The sequence below is a fragment of the Chiloscyllium plagiosum genome, chromosome 38 (genome assembly GCF_004010195.1).
Source record: "Chiloscyllium plagiosum isolate BGI_BamShark_2017 chromosome 38, ASM401019v2, whole genome shotgun sequence".
Taxonomy (NCBI): Eukaryota; Metazoa; Chordata; class Chondrichthyes; order Orectolobiformes; family Hemiscylliidae; genus Chiloscyllium; species Chiloscyllium plagiosum.
In genome coordinates this window covers 3487038-3500631 of record NC_057747.1, presented here as the reverse complement: position 1 = coordinate 3500631, position 13594 = coordinate 3487038, and the positions used below count along the sequence as shown (strand labels likewise).

The 13594-nt window shown below is 40.4% G+C and overlaps 1 protein-coding gene across 1 annotated transcript in view; it reads left to right on the top strand.

The window, feature by feature from the left end:
• Nucleotides 1–13594, top strand: part of LOC122541755 (paired box protein Pax-2-like) — a 73638-nt gene that overhangs the window by 52906 nt on the left and 7138 nt on the right. Inside the window, exon 4 of the mRNA XM_043678697.1 lies at nt 1964–2065. Within this exon, the coding sequence (XP_043534632.1) occupies nt 1964–2065 (102 nt within the window). The remainder of the gene's footprint in view (nt 1–1963; nt 2066–13594) is intronic.

The following is a 13594-nucleotide window of genomic DNA, read 5'->3' as shown; positions in this document are numbered from 1 at the left end:
CTCCTTTGGTTTGGAGGAAGTGGGAGGATTGGAAAGAGAAGTTGTTCAGGGTGAGGACCAGTTCAGTCAGTCGAAGAAGGGTGTCAGTAGAAGGGTACTCAGGGAACTGAAAATTCATGAAGAAGTGGAGGGCGTGGGTGGTGTCCCGAACATAGGTGGGGAGTTCTTGGACTAAGGGGGACAGGACCGTGTTGAGGTATGCAGGGATGAGTTCGGTGGGGCCGGGGCAGTCAGGTTTGTGGATTTTGGGCAGGAGGTAGAAACGGGCGGTGCAGGGTTGTGAAACATAGCAGCCAATTTGCTCACGGAAGGTGCCACAAATAACAATGTGATAAATTACAGTTTTTTTTTTATGATGTTGCCTGGAGATTACTTTGGATAGTGCCACAAGGATTACTATGGAGGTGAGACCTCAGTTAGATGTCTCATTTAAAAGCTGACACCTCCTCAGTACCACGATGGAGTGTTGGTAATGGTTTTTGCTTTTATGATGTTGCCTGGAGATTACTTTGGATAGTGCCACATGGAGGTGAGACCTCAGTTAGATGTCTCATTTAAAAGCTGACACCTCCTCAGTACCACGATGGAGTGTTGGTAATGGTTTTTACTTTCAAGGCCTGGTGTAAGTTGGTATCTGAGGAACCATAGCCCTCGACATCAACACTCCAAGCATTCTGCATGAACCTGGCCCCTGACTATCAACAATCTTTTGGCTGTCTCCTTTATAAATCCATTCCTTAATGTGACTTAAGATTTATTGTCTTGGAGTGTGGCTGATACCAATTTAAATAAAATTTATTTAAAATGACTACAGAGGGTCTAATCAGAACTCCTGACGCAGAAACGAGGCAACAGTGCTATTAACTGAACTATTGTGTGTGTGTGTGCGTGTGTATATGTGTGCGTGAGAAAGTGAATGAGCGAGCTTGGGTAACTGTTGTGTGTGCAGTCGTGTATTTTTGTGTGTGGATATGTATGTGTGTTTGTGTGGATGCTTGTGCACTTGTGTTTCAGTGTGTAGCTGTGTGGATGTGTGTGCATGTATCTCTGCATGTGTCTCAGTATCAATGTGTACACACGTGTCCTTCAGTGTATAATTTGACTATACTCATTTAACAGCTCACGTGGACTGCATTCTACTTTGGCTTTGTCTCCTTTGTGCTTTGCAGAGAGCACAAGATAATAAAATATTTGCAATTTATTAATCAACAGTCTAATTACTGGTCAGTTAATGATATTTTCTCCTGGTCTCTTAATTGTTTAATCTATTATGCTCTGCTTAGTGCCATAGATTAAACAGACTGATCAGAGTGATTATCTGAGACTGTTTACTGAAAAACGATTTGGAGATGCCGGTGTTGGACTGGGGTGTACAAAGTTAAAAATCACACAACACCAGGTTATAGTCCAACAAGTTTAATTGGAAGCACACTAGCTTTTGGAGCGACTATCACCTGATATCGCTCCGAAAGCTAGTGTGCTTCCAATTAAACCTGTTGGACTACAACCTGGTGTTGTGTGATTTTTAACTTTGTACTGAAGAACATGTGAGCTTTGGTCAGACCATCATCATGCCTGATACAAAACTTTCACATGTGGGGATACAGATTTGCTCATTCTCACACACTTACTCACATTCATCCTCACAAATGTATACCTTTACACTCACATTAACACATGTACTTACACACAGGTGCGCACTCTCAAGTGTCATATCTGCATTCACTTTCACAAATTCACCACACAATCTCACTATCACCCTCAAACTCATTCACTCACACTGACACAAATGCATTTTTACACACTTACATTCATGCACTCAAATATATACACTTCTGATATACTGTGAGATTGATTCATACACAAACACACTCAGAGACAGAGACACAGTAACACACGCGTACATCTACAGTAATGAAGTGATTTCTCGATTGTGTATAAGGCTTGTTTCTTTTCTTTTCAGGCCGTGATATGGCAAGTACAACTTTACCTGGGTACCCTCCACATGTCCCACCGACTGGGCAGGGCAGCTACTCCACCTCCACACTGGCTGGCATGGTACCAGGTAATTCAAATAATTAATGAGAAGCTTTAAGGTGAATGCTGACAAAAGTTTAGCATTGTCCTGGGAAATTTTCTCTGTGGCTATGCCCCATTTCTGATCATGTGCCGGGGTTGCATGTTATATTTGCAGCTGCACAGTCACCAGCAACGAGAGAGTGACAGTGCAGGGATGATGAGTATGTCAAAGAGTATGGGACACAATCGAACTGCCAGGTGATGGCTGGATATTTCGGCTGCAGAGCAGTGCTATTGGGTTCAAAGCTGCGGGATTGTCAGGTGGCACTCTGTAGAATGAGACAGGGGAAGGTTTTTGAGGTTTTGGCGACTTATTGTTTTGCAATCCATGAATTTGATGTTAAAAAGGATTTTTGACAATCCATCACTTTGAAAGAAGAACAATGTAAAAGAGAAAAAAAAAAGTGTTTAGTGATCCTTGCTTCAATGCAGTGCAAGAGCAGTGCCTTGTTTTTGCTGGATTCCAATTATCTGATATCGAAGTGTCGAATCATAGGGTTTTGCCGAAGGAGGCCATTGGCCCACAATACCTTTGTGAAAGAGATATTCAGACCAAGTCCCCTTCCCTTTATCTCGAAACACTTCAACAGATTATTTCTCCACTTCACCTTTACTATCTACAATGGATACTGATTCTGCAGGTTTCTCTTGCACAGACAGAATCAAAGAGATTTATTACACCACAGAAGGTGGCCATTTGGCTCATCATGTTTATACTGACTCTCCAAATGGACATTATGACTCAGTACTGGCCTACTGACATTTCCCTGTAACTCTGCACATTGTTTCTATTCAAATAATCACCTCTGCCTTCTTGAATGTCTCGATTGACACTGCCTTCCACCACATTTTCAGACAATATGTTTTATGCTTTAGCTACTTGCTATGTGAAAAAGCTTTTTTCTCAACTCACATTCACTCCTTTTGCAAATCAGTTTAAACCTTTGCCTTTGTTTTTGATCCTTGTGTGAGTGACACATGTTTCTCGCTATCGACTTTGTCCAGACTGCTTATGATTTTGAAAACTTCAACCACATCTCCTTGCCAAAGAAAACAGTTCAACTTTTCTAATCTGTTACGTAGCTTAAATTCCTCATCCCTAGTCCTTGCACAAACCTCTCAGAAAACATTTTCTGTTCATTGTTTCGGTGATGATCTTAGACGGAAGTTGGCATAGTCTCATTGCTCTATGATTAGAGAGAAACAACGTGAGAGGTTAACCATACATCAGGCAAGGTGCGAGGTTGTGGAGATAAGATTTTCATGGTGACCTCAGCTGATACAAGAATTGAACCTACATTGTTGGCATCACTCTGCATCTCTGGCATCACTCTGCATCGCAAATCAGCTGTATAGCCAACTGATCTAACCAACCCCCATAGGTCCTGTGTCACTAAGCGGTAGGAAAGGTTTTCAAAATTTCTTTTAACAATGGCCTTCAAAACATGACCACTCCTTTTTGACCTCATCTTAAACTTCTTTAGTTTAATGAGAAGAACTTCAGTTCAACTAACCCCGAAAATGTTTTCAAAAAGCTCTGCATCGAAGGTGTTAGTTTTTCAAAAGATTGGCCAAACGTTTGGATCCCTTGAAGGTAGGGAATACAGTCATTATGACTTTTGTTAAGTGGGGAATGCTAGAATCAGAGCCCCTTACAAGTCAATATGATTAGGACTGCTTTTAGAGGCAGACTCATCAGCAAGATTTCTCCAGAAGACAGGGTACTAGAAAGACCTGTAAGGAGTTAAACCAGTGTAAAATGTCAAAGAACTTTAAGAGTAAGTATTAAGTAAGTTTCCAGTTGGATTACTGGGGTAGCAGGACCATCCTATTAAGAGACTGGGCCTGTATTCTCTAGAGTTTTGTAGATGCAATCTCATTCTTTCAATGATCAACAGGATAGATTAACTAAGGATGTATTCCCTGTTGGTAAGGTCAAGTATCAGGGGACAGAGTTGCAGAATAGGAGGGAGATTCTTTATGACTGAGCTGAGGAAGAATTTCTTCACTGAGAGCATAGAAACTCTTTGGAATTTTCCACTGTGGAGAGCCTTGGCAGCTGTATCATTGAATATATTAGTGACAAGAGATTGATAGCTTTCTAGATTTTAAAGTCAACAAGGTGTGGGATTTTATTCCTACGTTCTCTGGTCTGGGATATGGGGATGCTGCAGGAAAATGGTGTGGAGGTAAAAGATCAGTCATAGTCTATTCATTGACAATTTAGACTCAAGGGGCTTATTCCTGTTTTCTGTTTCTCCAATTCTGCAATCTTTGGTATTCTTTAAAAATTGCTTTGGAAAATGGTCATACCCACAAACCTGGACATGCTGTTAGACTGAACCAGTCACCATCGTCAAGGGTGTGCTGCTGGAAAAGCACAACATTCAGGCAGCATCCAAGAGGCAGGAGAATCAACGTTTCGACCATAAGCCCTTGATCAGGAATCAGCCCTGAACCAGTCACCATGACTATTTGCCATTGATGGGCATCTTGTGGAGGAGGTTCTTCATATTAAGTTCTTTTTAGACACACAGATACATGTTGTATAAATTTTTAAAAAGAAAATTGAAACAGACATATATTACTAAGAAACTATTAAAGTGTAGAAAATTGGTAAATGTTTCAGCGTAGCTTATAAATGTTGTTTTATTCGATTTAAAATTGGTTACTTACATGTGATGGTCCTGACAATCATATTAAAACTTCAAATTTATTATGATCAACCCATTTTCAGCAATAACTATATCAATAAAACTGCACCAGGATTATCAAGTTTTAAATACATCAAACAATAATTGTTAATGCAAAGAAAGAAAACAATCACATTTTATTACATTTTATTACACCTCCCGATTGTGCTGGTTCATGGAAGATTTTATGTTTGTTGATTTGAAAAAGGAAGGATTTGCATTTATATCACACCTATCATGACCACAGGACATCACAAAACACTTTACAACCAATTAAGTGCTTTTTGAAGTGTAGTCGCTATTTTAATGTAGGGAACACAGCAGCTAATTTGCACACAGCAAGGTCCCACAAACAGCAATGTGATAATGAACAGATAATCTGTTTACTTTATGTGGATTGAAGGCTAAGTATTGCCTATGATACCAGAGATAACTCTCATGCTCTTCTTTGAACTAATGCCTTGAAATTTTATTCCAAATCAAGAGGCCAAGAGTTGAAATACCATTTCTCTCCCCAGTGGATGCTGCCAGTCTTGCTGAGTTTATCCAGTTTTTTAGTTGAGATTTGTACGCCCACATGAGAGGGCAGATGGATTTTAATGTAGCATTTCAACTGCAAGATAGTGCAGTGCTCCATCAGTACTGCAATAGAGCATCAATTGTAATTTCTGCACTCAAGGATTGGTTCAGACTTGAATCCATAATTGTGGGAGGGGGTGAATTTAAATTCAGTGAACTAAATAGATATGAAAGAAAAAGCTATGATTGGTAATGGTGACATGAATTACTGAACTGTTAATCCTTCGCTAATGTCTGTTCAGGAAGGAGATTTGCCTTCTTTACCCAGTCTGACTCTTGTGTGATCAATGGCAGTTTTAACTGTCCTCTGAAATAGCCCAGGAACTCACTCAGTTGTTAAAGTGGTTGGAGTGTTAGGTGCTCAACTCCGTGGATTCTGGCAGGGATCTGGGGCTATGGTTCAGCTCCTCTGATTTTCTCTGTGGCCAGATACAGGACTGTGTACAGTATTGGTCTCTTCAGTTAAGGAGAGATGAAAATGGGTTGAAAATGTTTCAGACAAGGTTTACTAGACTAATACCTAGAAGGATTGGGTTGTCGAAAGAGAAAATGTTGGACAGCAAAGCTGGTATCCACAGGACTGTAAGGAGAGTAACGAGATTAAGACATATAAGATCCTAAGAGGTTTCAATAGAGTGGATGTAGAGAGAATGTTTCCTCTTATGGAAGAATCTTGAATGAGTGGCCACTGTTTAAAATGAAGGGGTTGCTCATTTAAGAGAAAAACAAAGGAGATTTTTAAGAGTCTTTAGAATTTCCTTGCTGGAGAAGTGAAGTGTTCATCTGACGAAGGAGCAGCGCTCCGAATGCTTGTGATTTCAAATATACTGGGCTTCTGACTTTGTCCACCCAAGTTCAACACCGGTACCTCCACATCAAGTTAGTATAATGTGCGGTTCAGAGGGGCACTTTCATGCCATGCTGTCCTTGTCCTTCTAGATAATAGAAGTTGCAGATTTGGAAGGTAAATATTGAGGGATGTTTGGTAAGTTGCTTCAGTGTATCATGTAGATGGTACACTGTGTTGCCATTGTGCTTTGGCGGTGACAGGAGTGAATGTTGAAGTTGATAAATAGGTTGCCAAACAAGCAGGCAGTTTGGTCCTGGATGGTGTTGAGATTCTTAAGTTATTGAAACTGCCCCACTGCAGGCAAAAGTAGAGTGTTCCATCACATTAAGGCTTGTGCCTTCTAGATGGTGGAAAAGTATTGAGGAGGCGGGAGGTGAGTTACTTACCATGTAATTCCTAGCCTCTGATCTGCCCTTGTAGCCATAGTACTGATATGGTACTTTCAATTCAATTTCCGATCAATAATAACTCCAAGGATTCAAAATTGACACACTGATATTGAACATCAAGGAGTGATGATTAACTTCTCTCTAACTGGAGATGGTTAATGCCTGGCACTTGTGTGTGACAAATGTTATCAGCCCAAGACTGGATATTATCCAGGTCTTACATTCACATGCACATGGGCTTCTTCAATATCTGACGCGTCATGAATGGTGCTGAGCAATAAAATAAAATCATTACATAAGCAGGCAAGAGAAATAGTGTTCCATTAATTTATGGTGTTCTGAGGAAGTAAAAAATAAAGTGGCTAAAGAGGAACCAGTAGATGTGGCGTTCTTGGTTTTCAAAAGATTTTTCATAAGGTGCTGCCTCAAAGGTTACTACACAGGGCAACATCATATGGTAAATCTATGATTTTAGCATTGATAAAGGATTGGTTAGCTAACAGAAGGCAAACAGTAGGGATAATGGGTCAGGTTTTATTTGGCAAATTGTCACAAGGAAAGTTTAACAACCTTTGACACCTACAAATCTATATCAATTACTTTGATGAAGGATGAAGACACAATAGCTAAATTTACAGATGACACCAGAATAAGTTGGAAAGTAAATTTTGCAGATGGACTATATTGAAGGCAAACATGCACTTGTCAACTTTGGCAAGAAGGACTGAATGGTAGCATGTTATTTAACAAGAAGGACTGTAAAGCTGAATACCTTTTCTTTATTTCGTTATTCTTCTACCTTTCTATTCTATGTTTTAGTTTATTTTTCTATGTTTTAAGATGACACTGGACAGTGGCAACATGGTAAAATGCTTTTCACTGTATTTTGTAATAAATACACATGATAATAAATAAATGAATCAAATCAAATTATTTAAATAGAGAGCACCCTTGTACATGAATCACAAAATGTTGATAAAAATGGGTACAGCAAATAGCGAGGAAGGTAAATGGAATGTCATTGCTTAAAACAAGGGAGTGGAATATGCAAATTCAGAAATTTTAGTGCAACCTTACAGGGTCTTGGTGAGACTGCTTCTGCAGTATTATGTACATTTTTGGCCATTTATTTTTTTTTTAATTATAATTGCATTAGAAGCTGTTCAGAGAGGGTTTATTCAACTAGTTCTTGAGATAAATGGCTTCTCTCATGAGGAAAAACATTGGACCTTTACCCTTAGAGTTTTGTAGAATGGGAGGTGATCTTACTGAAACACATAAGATCGTGAGAGGATTTGAAAGGTAGATTGTGAGTGGATACTTCCTTTAGTAGTGGAGATAAAACTAGGCAACACAAATATAATTTAGGAATTATGCCTTTCTTTGAAGAAGGACGTGAGGATAATTCTTGTGCCGGATATTTGATTAAATGTCTTTTAGAAATCCAAATGTGGAATATCTACTGGTTCCCTTGACCTATGCCATTGTTACATCATCAAAGAATTCTAATATATTTGTCGGTCATGGTTTTTGTTTAGTGGAACAATGCAGACTCTGCTTGATTATGTTATGCATTTCTAAATACTTTGCTGTTACATCCTTTACAATAGATTCTAGCATTTTCACAAAGACAGAAATTAAGCTAGCTGGCCTGTAGTTGCCTGTTATTATCTCCTTTCTTTTTTTGAAAAGAAAGACATTTCACCAGCAGCTTTCCAATCCTCTTTGATTTTTCATGAATCCAAGGATCCATGGATGATTATTCCTGTGCATCCACTATCTTTTAATATCCTAAGACTCATCAAATCCAACATTAGATTTCCCTTATACATTTTCTGTAGTGGTAGTTATTGTATTTTTTTCCTTTCCCAGCTTTTGTCCATTGATTATGTAATAGTTTTTGATATGACATGATTGTTTTCTACCTGAAGATTGCTGCAATTTATTTATTAACCTCCTTTTCCATTTCCTGGTTCACAATTATACTTTCCCCAGGCTCATCCTCTAAGGAGCCCAAGCTTTGGCCTCACTCTTCCTGTTTTGTACATTTAAAGAAGCTCTTACTATCTGTTTATATATTACTTGTTAGTTTGCCTTCAAAGTTTGTTTTCTCCCTCTTTGTTTTTCATCATTGTGATCTGTTTAAAAAAAATGTTTTGCAATCCTCTGGTTTATGCCTAAAGTTTTCCACATTGTATGTTTTTTTCTTTAAAGTTGACACCAAACATTTGGTGGGTAAGGGAATGAAAGGTACTGGAGCACAAATAAGAAAGTGGAGATAATACAACGATCAGATTGGCCATGGTCTTATCAAAAGACTTGAGACTAACGAAAGATGGGATGCAGCTGGCCTCTGTGATATTAACAGCAGCAAATCATATCCTGCATGAAGCTCTCTGGAAAAAGTGATGAAAGCCAACTTAAGATTTGTAAATCACAGCCCGAATTTTAAGGTCCATGTCACCGAAATTCCAAGTGACAGGCCTGACTAGGCCATAGGATATAGGAGCAGAATTAGGCCATTCAGCCCATCGAATCTGCTCTGCTATTCGATCATGGATGATTTGTTTCTCAACCATGTTCTCCTGCCTTCTCCTTGTAACGTTTGATCCCCTTACTAATCAAGAACCTATCTATCTCTATCTTGAATACACTGAATCACTTGGGCTCATCAGGCATCTGTGGCAATGAATTCAAAGACAGAAAAGCTTATCAGACTTAATTGGCAACTTATCGGACCACATTTGGAATACTGTCAACATTTTCATGGAATCCACAGATTCATTACCCTCTGGATCAATTCTCAAAGGATGCCACTTCACTCTGAGGCTGTGCCCTTGGGTCGTAGTCTCTCCTACTATTAGAAACATGTTCTCCCCCATCTGCTCTATCCAGGCATCTCAGTATTCTGTAAGTTTCAATTGGATCCCACCTCAACCTTCAAAACTCCATCCAGACATACCCAGAGTCCTCATATGGCAAGCCCTTTATTCCTCGGTTGATTCTTGTAAACGTCCTCTGGACCCACTCCAAAGCCAAGACATCCTTGAAGCCCCTTGCAATATTTCAAGTGTGGTCTAATAAGTTTCCAATAAAGTCTGGTAAGGCCCCAATATGATTCTCTGCCTTTGAGCTTATTGTAGGGCAGGAAAGGCAGAGAAAGATGGAGAGAGAAAGATAACAGCAGGCATGAGATGAACAAGGGAGAGATGGTTACTAATATTAAAGAAAGTTTGTCACAGAGAGGAAAACAGAGAAGACTTATGTTAATATAGAGACATCGAGGTAGCTGGCATTAACAGAAGGTTGGCAGTTGGGAAAAATCCAATGTTGAAAAGCAAATTGAACATCTTTGATTACTATCTAGAATGAGGTAGGACAGTTCCTTCTAGTCACATATCACCCCAGAGCGCATTATCTAACACACATTTTCACAAGTCATCGATAAACATTGTTGTGGGCTGTGCAGCTGTTGCAGTTCTCTCTACTTAACCTGCGGTTCAGGTTCAAGAGAAGCATTTCAGGGTCACAGAATTGAAGAAAAGTCTGTAAGTATTTAAATCACAGTCTGGAGCATGAGTCACAGCCTCTCTCTCTTCACCCCAGGACTCTCACTTACACGCCAATCATTTCTCACACTCAGGTCCTAGGAGGTTTCAAACTTCTATGGGCGGAACAAAAATTGGCATCAGATCCTGCCTGGAAGCTGATGGGACAGATTTCTTGGTCCAGGGAAAGTCATGGTACATTATTGAATCTTGAGCCTTCACCTTTCTGTGCGCAGATTTACCAAACCCCACTTATTTGGAATGAGAATCATACTTCTTTTAAATCATATTTAATTGTCTCACTCACTGCATATAAACAGATTCAATCTTTTGATCATAGTTTTGTTTCTACCATCTGGTGTCTGTAGTTAGATTTGAAGACTTTACGGATAACACAAGAGGTCAGTCACAATTGTTCCATTCAGAAAATTACAGGAAACATTGCAGAGAATGTGCATTCCCAAATAGAGGCACCACAGCAGGAGTGATATTAGGAAAAATCAATCCTGTAACCCTCATCAAAACTCTCACAGCAGTGCATGGAATAAAGGATTGCATTTGTTTAAACTGTGGCTGGACAGTTCACTGTGCCTGATAGTTTAACTACAGAAGCTCAGCTCGTGAGGGGCTTTACTAGAGATTGAACCAGTAAGACCCACTGACTGTAACTTGTGCTAAACCTATTTGTTGTCGTCATGTACCCACTTCATCCCTCTTCCCACCCCATTTAAAGAAGAAGAATACTTAGCTACCTTTGTAACACTGGAGAGTAGGAGGCTCATAGCTGACCTTATAGAGGTTTACAAAATCATAAGGGGCAGAGATAAGGTGAATAACCAAGATCCTTTTGACAGGATAGGAGAGTCTAAAACGAGAGGGCATAGATTTAAGGCGAGGAGGGAAAGATCAAAAATGGACCTGAGGGGCAATTATTTGACACAGAAGGGGGTGTCTGTATGGAATGCGCTGCCAGGGGAAGTGGTAGAGGCTGGTATAATTACAATTTAAAAGATATTTGGACAGGTACATGAATGGCAAAGGTTTAAAGGGATATGCCAAACACAAGCAAATGGGGCTGGTCCAGTTTAGGAAATCTGGTCAGTGTGGATGAGTTGACAAAGGGCCTGTTTCTTTGCTGTGCCTCTATGACTCTAGTTCAGTACAGGCTACCCTGCCTATCATTACCAGGAAGAAGGGGGCTTCAAAGAAGCCACTAGGGTTCTGTCACGTAAATGTAACACTGTCTTTGACACATGTTATTCTAATTAAAGACACTAATAAAACATTTAACAGAAATACTTGTCACTCTGCCTTATCCATGAGTCTATCTCACACTAAGTTTCAACAATCAATCTCACTGATATAGATCTGTGTTTTTAGTCCTTAAAAATGGTCCGCTGTATCTATGAGCAATGTTCCTCTGCATTTTTCACTCCTCTGGTGCTAACACTTACCATATAGGATGAACTCTGATCCTATTAATGATGGAGCAGGCTTGGAGTGGCCAAATGACCCTGTTCCTCTCTCTCATGGCCTTTGCTGGTTGTATTTAATTGTATTGATTTGTTTTTGCTGATTTAATTGTATTGATGTAGCGGTCGTCTTTTGTATGAGGAATGCTTGCTGCTGCCACAAGGGCTGATTGAAGCAAGTAACAGATTCATTTGATGGGAATCTATACTGGGACATATGAAAGAATGGGATAGAATGCCATGCTGCTGGAATAAGGTGAAGATGTTGGAAGAAGGTTCCGGTGGACTATTTTTGGGCTGGAAGGCCTATTTCTGTGATGCAGATTGGATGGAGAGCTATGTAACTTGAAGACTCCGCCAGAAGTGAATCCCACCAGGGCTGTTTGGGGCGGGTGAGTGAGATGAGGGTGCCGATGAAGGCTCCTGCTTAAAGCTGTGCCCTTGATGCTCCAAGGAGAGATGAAGCACTTTTTTCTGGTATGTTAGACCAAAGCCCTTCACAAAAGTGTACTATGGGCCAAAATCAAACTACATTGGACATCCTTACATCCCAACAGCAGCATGGCAGATTTCCAAGGGCTTCAAATTGAACAGTGGCCCTCCCAGCAAGTTAGATCGGTTCAGTGCATCTACCCTCTCAGGTTAAACTCACCACCAGCCATCCTGCTGCAATGAAAGAGCAGCATTATGGCCCTATGGGACTAAGGTGACCTTACCTTTACTCCACTGGACTAAAGAGGGCTCAGGTAATCAGGATTCTAAATGTATTACTTGGAACATATTGCTCCACTCCCATTGAATTAATATTTGCATTTCTACATTGTTCGTCTGGCAAATTATTCCTCACGTTTTTCACTATTCAAGGAAGGAAAACATTCAGACGCATGTTTTAAATTTTCTGTTGATCTTTTCAGCTTTTGTTCTCGCGCTATAACCTCCTGCCTCACTTTGACATGATGACCCTTCTTCAGTTCACATGTTCATATTAACTCTCATCCCATTCAGTGGTATTTTACAGTTTGGCACTCTGGCTCAGTAGTCAGCACTACTGCCACACAGCACCAAGGACCTGGGTTAGATTCCACCCTCGGGTGACTATCTGTGTGGAGTTTACACATCTCCCCGTGTCTGCGTAGGTTTCCTCCGGGTGCTCCGGTTTCCTCCCACAGTCCAAAGACGTGTAGGTTTGGCGAATTGGCCATGCTAAATTGTCCATAGTGTTCAGGGATGTGTAGGTTAGGTGCATTTGTCAAGGAAAATGTAGATAATAGGTTAGGGGAATGTGTCTGGGTGGGTTACTCTTCAGAATGTCAGTGTGGACCTATTGGGCTGAATGGCCTGTTTCCACACTGTAGGGATTCTATGACTGTATAATTCCCAATTGACAGGCTAATAAATTGCTGCCTGTGACCTGTCCACTGCCTGCTGGTCAGCCCTGACTGTTTGATGGGATGTGGAGGACTTCTAGTTAACCTCTCCACAGCTGGGCTGATTAATGCCCCCTTAAGGAACTAACAAGTCCCTAAGAAAGGAAACATAAGACGTTGGAGCAGAAGAAGGCCATTCAACCAATCAAGTCAGATAAATGCAAGGTGCTGCATTTTGGGAGAGCAAATCTTAGCAGGACTTATACACTTAAAGGTAAGGTCCTAGGGAGTGTTGCTGAACAAAGAGACCTTGGAGTGCAAATTCATAGCTCCTTGAAATTGGAGTCACAGGTAGATAGGATAGTGAAGAAGGCGTTTGGTATGCTTTCCTTTATTGGTCAGAGTATTGAGTACAGGAGTTGGGAGGTCATGTTGCGGCTGGACAGGACATTGGTTAGGCCACTGTTGGAATATTGTGTGCAATTCTGGTCTCCTTCCTATCAGAAAGATGTTGTGAAACTAGAAAAGGTTCAGAAAAGATTTACAAGGATGTTGCCAGGGTTGGAGGGTTTGAGCTATAGGGAGAGGCTGAACAGGCTGGGGCTGTTTTCCCTGGA